A 15,559-nucleotide genomic window follows, 5' to 3' on the forward strand; every position below is an offset into this window, starting at 1 on the left:
TATGAGCGGGCTCTGTGGCTGGGGACAGACGAGGTGAGGTGGGGAGAGGGTGAAGGGGCACTTCGAGAGAGAGAAGGTCAGGGGCATTGTGTGCGTGTAGGGCATGTTATGTATGTCGTGTCTGTTTGTGTGTTTACGTTTTGTGGTGATGTGGTGTAGGCGGGCGTCGTTGTGAGCGAGTAGTAGCGAGGTGGTGTGGTGGTGTGATACATCGTGGCAATAAATGAGAGTAAGGAAGACTGTGGGAGTGTGCCTATCGCGCTGGAGTCACCGCTAGAGCCAATGGGCGACGCCGAGGTTGAGTGGGCGGGGTGAGGAAGCGCCCCGCCTCCGCCGCCAGAGGGCAGCAGCGGGCGACACTGAACGAGGCAGTGTGAGCGATCGGGGACCAACAAGTTCTCCCCAGTCTGAGGGAGGCCCTCACGCAGCGCACACAACGACGTGTGCCGCCCCGCAGTCCCCGCTGCTGCTGTGTGCCCCGAGAGTGTGTGTGTACGAGTGAGTGTGTGACAGTCGGCGGCACCCTTCGAAGTGCTGTAGTGTTGGTCTCAGGCCTTGCGAACACGGCCCATAACCCATTCTACTACTACCACAGTGTATTTTGAATGACCTCGATGGTGGGTGGGTTGTTGATGGTAGTACGTGCTGTGTTGTATGTGACATCATCCACTTAGGGAGATTGAAGAAGGTGGTCAGGTCAATCCTCCGCCTCCACCTCCACCTTTGAGATCGCCGTCTTATGAGTATACTGTGTGACGCCTTCACCTTTTCGTATGAAACCCACAATTGGTTGATACGCCCAAGACATCGTCGTCTCAGGTCGTGAAAAAAGTCGCCGTCATTTCGACCTGGCTTGGAACATGCCGCACGCCCATCTGTTCAGCTTCTGAATTTCCTGTCACTTCGCCTTCTGCCTCTGCTGGTTCTGCTGACTTCGCCTTTGCTGACCATCGGCTTCGCCTGCAACTCGTGAAAGTGGCAGCGTCCGAAGGTGGTTCTGGCCCGGAGGTGGGCGGCGGGTGGCCGGGTGCGGGCGGAGGTCTTGGGTGGGGCGGGTTCACCGTGGCTCCCCACCCTCTTTTGGGTAGCATGGCGGCGCCAGGGCCAGATGCCCAGGGCGGCGCGGGGGCCGACACCCCCGGGAAGGATATGGCTGCCCTTCATAATCTACAGTCCATGGATTGGCTCTTCAAAAAGGAGAGGATCTTCCTCTTGGCCCAGTTCTGGCAACAGGTACGTCTGTCTGTCTGTCTGTGTGTGGCATATGGATAGGGTTGTCCTCCTTCAGGAGGAAGAAGTCGTAAACAACTATAGGGACAGGGGGGAGAAATACCGTGGGGAAGAGTGGAGGCGAATGTGGCATACACCTGTCCCGAGGCAGTAGAGCCTTCGCACCAAAAACACGTGGCACTGCATAACAAACCTCCCAATGCTTTCTTGTTTAGTTTTTGCTTGTTCTTGATGGTTCCGTTCACTTGGAGACAATTCTTTAACAACAATTTCGCCGAAGGACGAAAACTAAAGATAATTCCATTTTCGTGCAAACATCGAACACGTTAAATAATATGTCCTGATTACTTTTGTGGTATCGAAGTATTTTATCTTTTGGCGAATTCAGTGTTGTGGTTTTGCTGCGAAAGTAATAAGTGACTTCGTTTTTCGTTATTTGTGTGCGGCTTTTCATCTTCGTTAAATTCTCGAATGACTTGAAAATTGCCTAAAACAATATACATAGTCACATGTAGGGGATAATAATATCAAAGAGTTTGATCATGTAAAAATAAGAATTGATAAACAAAATATTTCCAAACACATTCATGAGTAAATCCATGAGTTTCAAGGTAGCGTCTGTGCATCGAAATTTCCGAAGTCTTGCGCTCCTGGTGTTGGGGTTGATGCTAAGTCCATCCAGTGGGACTCGCCTCGCCGATGCAAGGCTCCCTCGCCTTTCGTTGGCGCTCTTTCACGATGCGATCTGAACCCAGTGCTGTTTTTCCACGAGTCATTTTATATTAATGGGAATTGTCATAATTGGCGGCGGAAAGGAATTTCATAAGAGTTAGGACTCACTTGCGGCGTTACGAGATTATTTTTGTCTTGATAATTTCCTTCATTCGACGTTAGTGTGTGTGAACATCTGGGTGTTTCTCAGTATTTGATTTTTCCCGGCACTCTTTCAGCTAGGATTTTAATATATAACATTTCATATGACTCATGACTGCTGTCCAGTAACGAAAATTTTTTTTCATTCTGTTTATGGCGTTTGATGGACGAATGACATATTTTGCAAATGAGATCATGTGAAGTTCACCAATACGAGACGTGGGGTCCAAAAGTTATTTTCTGTTATTCACCCTTTCTGTTATTCATAATCTGGGAACTGTCGTGATAAGTTTTCAATTTTTTCGTTGTGCTCTTGTTATTACAAAAATTACAGTGTATTGCCATTGCATGTGCAAAAGTGAAATTACGCTATAATTACTTGTAAACAACGTTCATTTTTGCCAAATGATGTACGCTATAAATTTACTGCCTAATCATAAATTCTATGTGATTTGACAATAAGATGGAAAAATAGTCAGAAACCCCGACCGTGAACTCTGATAACTGATAAACTGTTATTTGTGGCTTTAGGATGATTTGCAGTATATCGACGTGTGTCTCGAGTCCTCACGCTGCAGATTATTCTTGGAGAGAGAGAGAGAAAAAAAAAAGAAATTCTTCATAGATGTATTTTGTACGTTGTAATTAAGTGAAAAAAAAAGAAGTCAAGCTTACTTATCATTTTTTTTTTTTTTCGCAATAAAGTTACCCGTTTGCTGACATGCCTTCAGTGAGTTATTGTCATTTATGCGAATCTGCACGATGTTTAAATATTTTTTACGAACGCATGAAATAATAATTTGCTGTTTAAACTCGTTCCCGGAGACATGAAGTTCGGCTGTTAAGAGGCGAAAAGAAAATAATTTCAACTCACGGTACGAAGAACTGGTTAGATAATAGACTCCGCCTTCACGAAGGAGTCTCCTGTTTGTCGATCTCCTACATCTAACGCGTCGAAGTTGGTGGTTGGATTTCGCTGCCGGAGATTCCCGCGGAATAGCGGAGCGACGAGAAAGGGCGGCTGCTGCTGATCTGATTGAATAGTAGAAGAGAAAAATGGCAGAGTATGGTTGTTCTTTTCACTCGGCATATTGATGAGATCGCCACTTGCCGCCTGGAACTTAGGAGCGGTCGAGCGGGCTTGTAATATTTTGCTTTTGATTTTTTTTTTTTTTAGGTGGTTAGTTATTGGGTTTCCGGTCCTCCCTATTTATTAATTTTCAGTTACGTCTATCATTATTTCATACCTTGTTAAATTGTTTTCTGTCCATCCATTAGATAAACTAAGTTTGTGTGTGTACGTGTGTATTTAGTCATTTCTCTCTCTCTCTCTCTCTCTCTCTACTCTCTCCTCTCTCCTCTCTCTCTCTCTCTCTGTTGTTTTTTGTTTTGACATGATTGTTTTTATGTAGCTTTTGATGACAGTTTTATATATATATATATATATATATATATATATATATATATATATATACATACATATATATATATATATATATATATATATTATATATATATATATATATATCATATATGGAATTTTTGTCATGGTTTTGCATATCTGTCAGAAAGATAGTAATTATTTGTGGTTAATTATATTTTCCAAATTAGTACCTGACCCGGCGTTTTATATATGTAACATATATAATATATATAATATATAATAGTTAATATAATATATAAAAAATATATATAATATATATATATACTATATTTTTTTAAATATGTATTTATATATATATATATAATATATATATAATTATTATATATGTATATATATAGATATTAAATATATGAAATGCAAAAGCGTTATCGTTAGTTGCCCACGGGAACCTCGTCTTTAAGAGAAATTCAGAATATTTTAATGGATGGGTACATTACGCACAACTCTCATGATATCCACTATTTTTGTGGGAAGGTAATTAGCATAGATTAGCTTACCATAGCATGAATATACATTTACCGCATCCTTAAAATACAAAAATTGTTCCGATTGCCAAAGCATTGCCGATATTGCGGCAAACTCCCAATGAGTCCATCATGTACTGATATATGATGCACTGTTGTGTCAACCTCCCCCATCACTGTTGTTCCCCCCTCCCCCCCCCCCCCTCCCCCCCCCCCCCCCCCCCCCCCCCCCCCCATCGTTTATAGCAAAAGTGCCAGAGGACCAAACTAGAGAGTGAGAGAGAGAGAGAGAGAGAGAGTACCCTACTAGCTACCAAGCGACAGGGTCCTACGAAATGAAAAAGGCCTGAGTGCTGAGAACTCATGCCCAGGCGCCAATCATAATCGTTAGCAACACCCTAACCCACCAATCATGTTGAGGAACGGCCCTCGCTCTCCTCTGCCCCGCACAGGCGTCCTGCGAGAATGCTCTCTCTCTCTCTCTCTCTCTCTCTCTCTTCTCTCTCCTTAAGCACATGTACGCTTAACCACTCGCTCTCTCAAATTATTAGGCTCAAATTATTGCTTCGCTTTTGAATTATTATTTTTCCTCCACCGCGCCTTGCTTTTGGGTCTAGTTCTTGTAAACAGACTTGGAGTTGCCCCTGGATCCGTTCTTATTGTTCTGTTTTTTGGGTTTTTGTTTTATCCTACTTTTTTTACGACTTAGGGTTTCGTTTAGCGTGGGGTTGGTCAGGTCTTTTAAAGAAAACCAGTAATTTGCCGTTAAGATCATCTTAGGGTAGGCAAAAGGTTGATAATTACATAGTACCTAGATTGGCCCTCAGTGTTAAATTTCAAGAATCTTAATATTTGCTCTCCTTCCCTCTCTTTCACGCACACACACATACAGGGGCAATGTCTTACGTAACTTTGCGAAATATGATGAAGACTTTGATTTTTTTTTTTTTTTTTGCAAAAGGTAATGAGAAAGAAATTTAAATTTAAAATCTAGTCTTTATAGAATTAATGTCTTTAAAATGTAGCGTCACTTGAATTCTTTTTTCAGTCCGTGATATGACTCTACTTACTGCCATTGAGAAGATTAAATCGACTAGTAATTAATTTACAGGAGAAAAGGATTTACGAACATCTTTTATTTCTCACTCGTTTTGGAAGGTATTGTAAAAACACACTGGTTTCTCCGGCTCATTTTTTCCCCCTTGTTTTTTGTTTCCGTGGAAGGCGTCGAAGCGAATTCTTTTCCGTGATTGACACAAATTCGTGATCGATCAGCACGAGGGGAGAAGATGATTTGATCCCGTAGTCGGTATTAATAATGTTTAGGGAATCGGCACTCCATTCTTCCCGCGCCTCCACCCGATCTCCTCCCTCCCCATTCCTATACCCACTCTTCCTCCCTCTTTCTCCTTCACATTTCCCTTCTATACGCTGGCACTCGATGGAGGATGAGGGGAATGGAAAGGAAGGGGAAGGGAGTTTTCTGTCAGCGGGACGAACGGGGAGGAAAGAAACTTGGCTGAGAGATTTTTTGGGGGGAATGCTGCGGAGAGTAATCGGTGTTCTTATAACTTGATTTCAAGGTAGAAGGGAAAAATGTCATTCGGATATTTTTTTGATGCATGTATCGGTTTTATTTAAGGGTATTTTCGTACGCGCACACGCTCGCACACACACATACACACGCCTACTAAATAAATATATATATATACTATATATATATATATATATATAGATATATAGTATGTACTATATATGTATGTATGATATATGTATGTGTGTGTATATTATATATTTTTGTGCATATAAAACCTACTGAAAACTTTTTACCAGATACTTAAGTATTTTTAATAACTATAATGGTTATTAGAATTGCATATAGTGTGTGCGTGCGTGTGCGTCATTGAATTTTCGTATGTATTTACATTGGCTCGTATTAATTCATATTGTATATTCGTATCGTAAAATATGGACTGTATATTTTTTTTTTATTCGGAGCGCGCCAAGGCCCTGTCATTTGATTTAATAATTACTCTGTACTTAATCCTTGCTTTGAACTAAATTAAAAAATTATCAATGTATTGAAATAATTTTAGTTCGATGATTGGCTATCGTATAAATGAAAATTTTTGCTCTGCACAAAGAATTCGAAATGCCATAGAAGCCACCGATAATGTTAAGTAACTTTGCATTTTATGACAGTTTTTTTTTTTTTAATCACCGTCTACCGTTAAATATTAATATTCGTATAAGAGCTTTCTGATACTTTTGACGGTTTTATATATATATATATATATATATATATATATATATATATATATATATATATATTTGTTTATTTATATATATGTATATAGATAGATAATATTTTTCATACATACATACTTCAATTCTACTAGCTTGAGCATATCGAGTTAAGAGATCTTGGTGTAATATTTGAACTTATGAACTGAAAAGAAGCCAATAGGTTTATTTAGCAATATAGTGTACTTGCGGATTCTGCAGTTGGGAACAGTGTCCTGATATCCTTACAGATGTTGTTTAGATGAGAGTTAATATTTGTTTGTAGTGACCATAATTATGACTCATTATTACTGGGCAGCCGTTGTTTAATGCACATATCAAGAAATGGAACTTATTGCTTCCATTTTAGTGATCTGGTAACCTGGCGATCTTCACGCAAAGGCTCTGTTCATTTTGGTTGTTATGCTTTTCATTAACATTTGATGCTGATTTTGGGTTTGAAGATGAAGACTATTCGTTGTTAATTGAAAGAGACAACTGTGAAAATGGAAATGGATCACTATAACTCATATTCTGTAAGCCTTGTAGCTATGTGTAATATGCGACGATAATTATATATATATATATATATATATATATATATATATAATATTATATATATATATATATATATATATATATATATATATAAAGACAAAGGATAGACGCAGCTCGATAGCAGTCTCAGGTTTCTTTTGTGAAATCATCTGAGAGTTAAAAATTTCTTAATCTATTTTCTAACGTTCCTTTCACTCAGGATAATATATGATGAGTCATAATTGTAACTCTTTAGAAGTGTATCGATTTAGCATAGATTTCTTGATAGAGGAAAATATTTGTTTAAAAAAAAAATCTTTTGTTGATGTTGGATGTTGGACTCTACGATAAATTTTACATTAATCATGTTTCAGATCAGAAGGTTTGTCAGGTGTTATCGGCGGCCATGACAATGTATTTATTGCCACGTTGCATTTTTTTTTTTCAGTTTCGTTGTGGCGCATATTGTGCCGGTATATACAGTCCCCTCTGCGATCCAGAATTTACTGATAAATATGTAAGGAGAGATAGGGATGGTTATTTATAGTTTTTGTCGACGCCTCTATCATTGTCGTTATAAGTGTTTGGATATTTGTGCCGTATTTGACTTTATTATAATCGCTGCGTGTATTTACTGTTCTAGCCGAGCAAATACATGTTCGAATTATTAGTACAATAGTTCCTTAAGAATAAAGCCTTTGCCCTTCTATAGGACGCATGATACAAAATGCATTAAACCAATTCACTGGCTTTTACGATAAAGCACAACTAATCACCTGGTTTAATTTACATGATTTACAAAATAAACTTTGCGCTAGTATCCAACAGAGTGTGGATTTCTGTCTTTTCAAGATAGTGTGTGAGTGATCCTTTGGTTCGGGATCCGCAATTTTGATTTAGACTCTTCCTCGCTTTCAGATCACATAAAAAAAATCATGTATACTTATTATTCAAAATATGTGTAGCACAAGCAAGTGCGAAGCCACATGAGATGTACTTTTTTTCTTTTAAGGTTCTGAAAGATGTATCTATTTACCAATATAATTTGTGTGATGAGATTGAAAAGCATTTATTTTTTACCGACAGTGCGTAATTCAACCGAATTAGTATTTGCAGTTTTTTTTTATGTTTTGCTTAATGTTAGATGATAGCAAAAAAGGTAGATGTGTTCTAATCTTATCTCATGAGTAGTTTACATATATTTATTTTGCTCAAAGAAATCGAGTACTTGTTTCACTAAGCTGAAAATATACTTTTTACGTAAAATGAATGAGCGATTGATGCTATAAAGTCCGTTGGTAATTTCAAGCGTGTTAATCAGCTGCTGTTGCATTTATGGTTTTAGCTTCAAGACATTTTTTTTTTTTACTCGGTCGTCGATTTGCATGAAATTCTCTGTATCTGAAAATTTATATGTGAATATAATCATTTGGCCATAGAATCTATTAGTATAATTTTTTCCAGTACATATATAAATTTTATTGTGTATTTGTTTTCATTAAAAACGAGAAACGCCCAAGCATTTAGGAGCGCAGTCGTGAAGAAAAAATAATGTATGTCTTCCTTTGTAATGAATGATCAGTAGATTCAGTAATGTATGTCATGCTAGGTATGACGCAGAAAACCCGGCAGTCGTCGTTCTCGGCTCCGGCCATGTGTCTCCAGTAGAGAGAGTTCTGTAGAAGCGTATAGCAGCAGCAGCATTCCTTGGATGTGCATGAACGCGGCGTTGTAGACAGCTGTGCGTTGATTTAAGTGATTGCGTTTGCGTGATCGCCGAGGATGGGGGCGTGAACTTGTACCACTTGTGCGTGCGCGCACGTGCGACTGTGGGTGTGTGTTAGCAGGCAGGCAGGAAGCTGTCGGGGTTCTGTTTTGTTCCTGGGCGTTATAATGCCGGTTCTCGTAAATGACCGACAAAGGTAAGAGCGAGAGATGTGTCGATGTTCGGCGCAAGAAAGGGTCATAAAATTCAACACCGAAGAGCTCCTTCATTAAACGCTTTTCAGACAGTAGCATGTTTTGTCTACTCTTTTTCTTCTCCTCCAGTTTTTGCAGTCGTCACTTCTGCGGTCATCATGGAATTTGGAATTTATTGGTTGAATGGTTCATAAGAATTTTAAAGCACATTGGAATGTTATGGAAATCGATCGATTGAATAGTTCTGAATCATTTAGAGGGGTTTTGAAATGAGCGAGTTGGATACGGAAAGAGAGTTAAAACTGCCTTTGAACTGGTCCGGAGCAGTAGTTCTGTAGCAGTTGGAATTATAGTCGAGGGAAATTCTGGGCCCCGCTTGAACCAATTCCAAGCGGAGGCGAGTGTGTTCCTCTCTTCTGGTCCGTCTACTCTGAAATCGTAAAATACAAAGATCAATAAAATAAAATAAAACAGCGATATAGAGAATAAAAAAAAAAAAAAAAGTTATAGAGGTGTATTTAATCTGAAAGGCCGTTTTATATGAAACCGCGTGACCTCCGACGCCATCATCAGCCATTGGTCTCAGAAACCCTGGCATAACTTAACCACAAATTACTCTTCCCAAAGTTCGAACGACCCTAAGCTACACTTAATTGCCTCACACCTCCGTCGACATCACGTGGTAATATATACGCACGCGGCCCCCCTATATTGGACATGATTTTTCCTTGAAAAATTGAATTTGGGAAAATGGGAAAATCAGGCAATAGGGGTTCCATTGGAAACGCGGGATTGTAGATTGGGATTTTATTGTTACATTATTTTGTTTTGTACTTTGACTGACAAGGGTGTGCTTTAATCTGTAAGTGATGGCACGGGAGTAGTTGGCTTAATCTCTCTCTCTCTCTCTCTCTCTCTCTCTCTCTCTCTCTCTCTCTCGTTGTTGGTTCTCTCTCTCTATCTCTCATTGTGTGCACAATATTTTCTCAAATGATAAACTTTTTTCTCTTGCCAAAGAATACCTTCTTCTTACTAGCAAAGTCACAAACTGAGAAGAGCGCTCTCTCTCTCTCTCTCTCTCTCTCTCTCTCTCTCTCTCTCTCTCTCTCTCTCCCCTAGTCACCCCACACGTGCTTCCCATTCTTTCCATGTTTTCCCTTCTCATTCTTTTTTATCTACTGTATCCCCCACCTCATTCTCATGCCACACACCTGTTCTTCTCATTTATGTCTGTCTATGTCTCTCTGACTGTTTTCGTTTTCTTCCCCCCCGCCGCCGCACTGTTGTGCTTATATATATATATATATATATATATTATATATATATATATATATGGTATATATATATATATATATATTTATATATATGCGTATGTATATACTGAAAATTGAGCCGTTTCCTTGCATGTTCTTGGTAAAAAGACAACGGCCATGCAATATAATATTCTTTACTTAAGCTTATAACCCGGATGAGCCGCCGAACGGAAAACTTCCACAATATTAGCCGCTCCACACATACATATTATATGTGTTATTTTGCATATAGTCATAAATTGCTCTATCGTAATAGGCTTTTGGGTACGAACTGTCCAGCTGTTGTAGTTTGTTTAGTAGTATTTGTTCCTTTTTGCCGTTTGTTTGGCATTTGTTTGTTGTCAAATTTTGGGGGTTCTAATGATCTTTCAATATTAATTGCTGCCTTCTCCTCCCTTTAGTGTTCTCTCTCTTCTTCCCCTTGTCTCTCCCTCTTTTGGTTTAATACCTGAGCTTTTACTCCCTTGCTTCGCCCTCTTCATCATCAAGACTGTATTTATCCCTCGGTTTCGATTCTCTCTCTCTCTCTCTCTCTCTCTCTCTCTCTCTCTCTCTCTTCTCGGTCCCGTCCCTCCTTCCGATCTCCCACTCTCTCCCCATCATAATTGTTTTATAATTTCATTGTCATTCTTATTAATTTTTTTTATCGATGAGTGCTTTACCGTATTTTTCCTGTGCCTAAATACCTCCAATATTTTGTTGCATATTTTAAATAGCCAGCTGCTCCATTTATTGCTTTTATTCCCGTATTATACAGAATTAGCTACATCTGTCGTATAACTCCGTTTTTTTTATAAATGCCTCTTATTTGTATTCAACTGTTCGTGTCTTCTCTGTATTTTTAACTCACCAGCCATTTTCTTGTTTTATGTTTCTTCCGTTCAGATTTCTTATCGGTAATTATTTGCCGTTTACCGACGTTTCTCTCTCTCTCTCTCTCTCTCTCTCTCTCTCTCTCTCTCTCTCTCTCTCTCTCTCTCTCTCTCTCTCTGTTTTTCTCAAGGCATGTTTTCCACTCTCTTCAGTCCTCTTGTCGGTTTTCTCTCTTTCCACTTTCTCTCGTTACTTTCCCTTTCCATTCTTTTCCTTTTCTGTTGGTATTCTTCGGTGCCCTCTATTTTCTTGTTTTCCTATCGTCCCCCAATCGCACTTCTCTTCCTTTCCTCCCATTTCCCCTCAGGTCCTCCCCACCCTCATCCCCTTCCGTGTTTCCCCTCCCTTCCATCCTACCCTCTCTCTCCCCCTGTACGTTCCCTCCCCCTATTTCCGTCGCCAATACCTTGACCAATGATGCAAGTTAAAATGTTAGTGAAAAATTCATCGCTTAGGGACTTGCAATGTGAGTATTGGGGTGAGGGGAGATCAGGAGGAATTGAGAGAGGAGAGAGAGAGAGAGAGAGAGAGAGAGAGAGAGAGAGAGAGAGAGAGCTTTCAGATAGGCTTGAGAATGAGTCGTTATTTCCATCTTATATTTGACAGAAAAGAGAGTAATTTAACAAACATTTCTTTAACGATAGATAAAGGAAGACGCTCTACAGATTTAAGCCTTTAAGCCATACATCATATAGTTACCGGATGCTTACTCAATTATAACAATTTATCAGGACTTTATTATTATTATGTTTGGAGGTTCATGGCGCAATGCAACAAGTGTCGTCAAGACGGGCTCCATAATAATATAGAAGATTCGAGTTTCGCTTGTATTAATAATTTTTATCAAAATTTAATTTTATTATAATCTTAAAATGATTGCTAGATACTGATCGTTTCGTAGTCTGCATTTCATTCATATTTTTTTTTCCGTGAGACTTATTTTTTAAGAACTCATCTTGCTCGGCGGTACTTTCTTGTTCTTGGATCGTCGTTCCACCATCGATTGACCTGCCTTTGTGTATATACTCGGGCCAACCCTTTTTCTTACCGTTGTTTTTATTGTTCTTTGGATTTCATTCATTTTCTTCTTTGTTGTTGTACCTATTTCCGTATCAATTATCGTGCTTGTCTCCTATTTCCTTCCTAAATTACCCTCCGCACCGACTTATTTTTTTTGTCTTTCTTTTTTCCGGCGATATGCGCCGGTGGTTGCGCTTTTCGCGTGCATCTCGTTCTTGCCATGGACAAAAATACCGGAAAGCGCGCAAGAACGCCTCCTTCGGAAAGTGTTCTTTTCCTCAATTTTCCCACATGTCCCCCATAGAATCCTTCATCTCCGTCATTCATACGGTCTTACATTTTTTCATTCCCATTCATTCTTGTAACACCCTTCATCATCTTCTTTTTCTTCTTCTCCCATGGCGTGTCGGAGCTGCATCTGCTGCGGGAACGCTTGGGAGCAACACACACGGCGCTGCTGCTGCTGCTGCTGCTGCCGTTGTTGCAAGACCTCTTCGTTGCAAGAAGTGGAAAAGTTGCCACTGGATGAATACGGACTTGGGTGCGCGCTCAGTCCGACGGGACAGTAATCATCGTTGGGAAGGTTGCTTTGATTTAATTGATATTTACATAAATTCCTAATGAATAATGTGTTGTTTAATTTTTTTTAACTTAATGTGGCGATTCTTATCAGGTCACATGGTTTAATGATAACAAATCAGGCTGTTTAATTCTCCTTCTGTAATATAAAGCATATCAGCAAGTGTTTACTTGACAAGACAAAACTGAATATACACCCATAATCTTGGATGCTAACATTAACGGTTCCTACACTGCGTAATCATTCGTCTTACTGGAAAAGTGCAACATCGGGCTTTGTTAAACAAACCCCTAAACTGAGAAGAGCAATAAACCCTGGCTTGAGGATGAGGCCATCAACCGGGCAATGTCCATACATGTTATGTAGAACATTCATCCTTCACTTACCATTATCATTCATTGATAGAGACCCTTTTAAGCTCATTCTCTCCCCCCTTAATCTCCCACTCCATGACCAGCGTTCTCCGTAGTTTGTCTCCCATCCTCTATCCTGCCGTAGGTTCAGGATAGTTAGGGAGGAACCAGTAAATATGCACTAGGGACTCCACATGCAGGGGTCTCAGTGAGAGGCATCAGTATTCCTCAAGGGGCAAATGGGCTCCGAATATGCTTCAACGAATATATTTGGGATCCGCATCTCATCGACTGTGGCCGGTGGGGCTGTGAAGATATTGCATTTCCCGTGGTGTAGGACTCGGTTAAAAATAAATATGTTCTTTATGTGTGTCTGCTTTTAACAGTAATGGCTATGCAATGCGATGCACAGTTCATTTAATTTTTTTCTACTTTATGACCAGTATCGATTTAGATTTTTTTTTATAGATACTGATGTACTTCAGTGTAATACGTCAATATAAGGATGCTCATTTCAAGTACTTAAACTTTTTTAATAGCTCCCCCCCCCCTCTCTCTCTCTCTCTCTCTCTCTCTCTCTCTCTCTCTCTCTCTCTCTCAGCACAGATTCCATGGGAGAGCGTGACTGTTGCTAAGACCCATTTCCACTTCGGTATTTCATTCTTTTCTAAAAAGTTTCAAGGAAAGTTTCAAACAATGTTTCCCGACTCCATTGACGTCCAATTCATCGGAAAATGCCTGTAGAGAGACTGTCGAGGGATTCGAACCAGCTATATCGACGTGTATTGTGTAAGAATCATACCACTACACGCAGTCACGTGTATTGATGTGTGTGTGTGTATATATATAATATATATATATATATATATATATATATATTATATATATATATATATATATATATATGCGCACATGTATTGATATAGTAAGCATATTAACGTGTGCATTAAATATTTGTATACCTGCATGACCCACTATAAGGTCTAGGACCGTTTCAATCGTGCGTAGTGATCAGCTATTTTTGCTCTAGTGTTGTAGATACGATAATCTGATTTCCTCTGACGGATGATTGTCGGTATCAGATGACTTCCTGAATCGGCATTGAGTATTTGTCGCAACGGGATTTTCCATTTCGTGTGTTCCAATGTTGAGATAGCTTTGTTTCGCATAGATTCTGTTTACTGATAACTTGTAATGTATATGAATATATTCTGTTTTTTCGATATTATTTTATTTTCTTTTGTCCCTTTAATATAGATATTAGTGATATTGAAAGTAATATATCGTGTACATTCAGATAATAAAGTTACCGGCAGAATGTTTTTTTTTTTTTTATGCTTAAGCTTGGATCCTTGCCTCTTAATTAGTTCATATGTATTTTTTTTTTTTTTTTTACGGTGGTTGAAGGAGACGTAGGGAGAAGGCGGTTATATTATTTTGTAAAGTTTTTTTTTTATGCCCTTTTTTTTTCCTGTTGGGAAGGGTAGGGTCGGCATGGGCTACATGTATACAGGGTAAAGTGGAATAACCATTATTGATCAGTGGTAGGCGGATAGACTGATGGCAGGCTGATCGCTCATTTGTAGACAAGTAGACAATCGACCGCACGACCGCATCCTACGGTCGATAACTTAGTAGGCGACCGCTCATTTTTTTTTCATCTTCAACCTCTTTTTATAACTAAACCTATACCCTAAGTTTTTATATCCATAGTGAAAGAGATAATGATGGTCTTTGTTAAAGTGGTGTATTATGGAAACACGACATTATGGGATATACATTTTTGTTACTTCAATGGCATTGTTGGTCTACTCTTCATGTCCTGTTTATCATGCCGCCTCGAAAGAGCCCCGCTTCTACGTAGGATTGAAATAAGGGACGAAGGAAGGAAAAGGAATAAATCGATTGCCATCAATTGAAGCTCGAGATATCAACTTTATTTTTTTTAATATGTTTTATTTTTTTTTTCTGGTTTTATTCCCAATCGCTCATCTAGCGGACGTCAGAAACTGACCCCATCTTTATCACATGTCGGTATATCGTTCTAATTACAAAGTTTGGGTTTACTGGAGTTTTAATACTAATCTTGCAGTTTTAGTGCTCTGTTTTTAGGGGCTACGACAATTGAAATTACAGGTCGGGTCTCATTAAATACGATTGATGGAACTCCCTCTATACACGCTCATGCTCGCCTCTCTCTCTCTCTCTCTCTCTCTCTCTCTCTCTCTCTCTCTCTCTCTCTCTCTCTCTCTCTCTCAGTTGTATGTATACCGAAACCTCTGCGTTAATACTTCTTATACTCTGGTGTACATTATGTATAGACATAAATTATTATATCGTGTACATCTTGCATACACTCTATTACGAATGCAAATATGTGCCAACCCAGAAATGCACTTAGCAACGCAGCTTCCGCTTCTTCCATGCATGCATTTGAAAATTATCATATAAACATATTGCCAGCATTCTTTGCCGGAGAGCCCGGATGTAGATGCACATAGCATTACCTTTATTATCTTATCGGATATCCACCCCATAAAGAATCCCACTAAGTCTCTGTCAATCGTTAAGAAGAGTGACGCGAGTCGATCTTATCTCCCGGATGGTCCGGCAGCTGTGGAAAATAGAATTGCACTATCGATTTCGAAAGAAGTGAAATACAAATATAA

General features: G+C 39.2%; 1 protein-coding gene across 12 annotated transcripts in view; it reads left to right on the forward strand.

The window, feature by feature from the left end:
• The first annotated feature begins 384 nt into the window (after positions 1–384).
• The window catches only part of LOC135200757 (homeobox protein cut-like), a 504,978-nt gene continuing 489,803 nt past the window's right edge, over positions 385–15,559 (forward strand). For 6 of the 12 annotated variants that reach the window (XM_064229371.1, XM_064229363.1, XM_064229364.1 and 3 more), the window contains exon 1: positions 386–1,233. In XM_064229371.1, the coding sequence (XP_064085441.1) occupies positions 1,090–1,233 (144 nt within the window). In that variant the 5' untranslated portion in view covers positions 386–1,089. Of the gene's footprint in view, positions 1,234–15,559 lie in introns of all 12 variants that reach the window. The other 6 variants (XM_064229361.1, XM_064229367.1, XM_064229369.1 and 3 more) reach the window with 3 other exon arrangements.

This window comes from Macrobrachium nipponense, chromosome 27, assembly GCF_015104395.2.
Source record: "Macrobrachium nipponense isolate FS-2020 chromosome 27, ASM1510439v2, whole genome shotgun sequence".
Classification (NCBI taxonomy): domain Eukaryota; kingdom Metazoa; phylum Arthropoda; class Malacostraca; order Decapoda; family Palaemonidae; genus Macrobrachium; species Macrobrachium nipponense.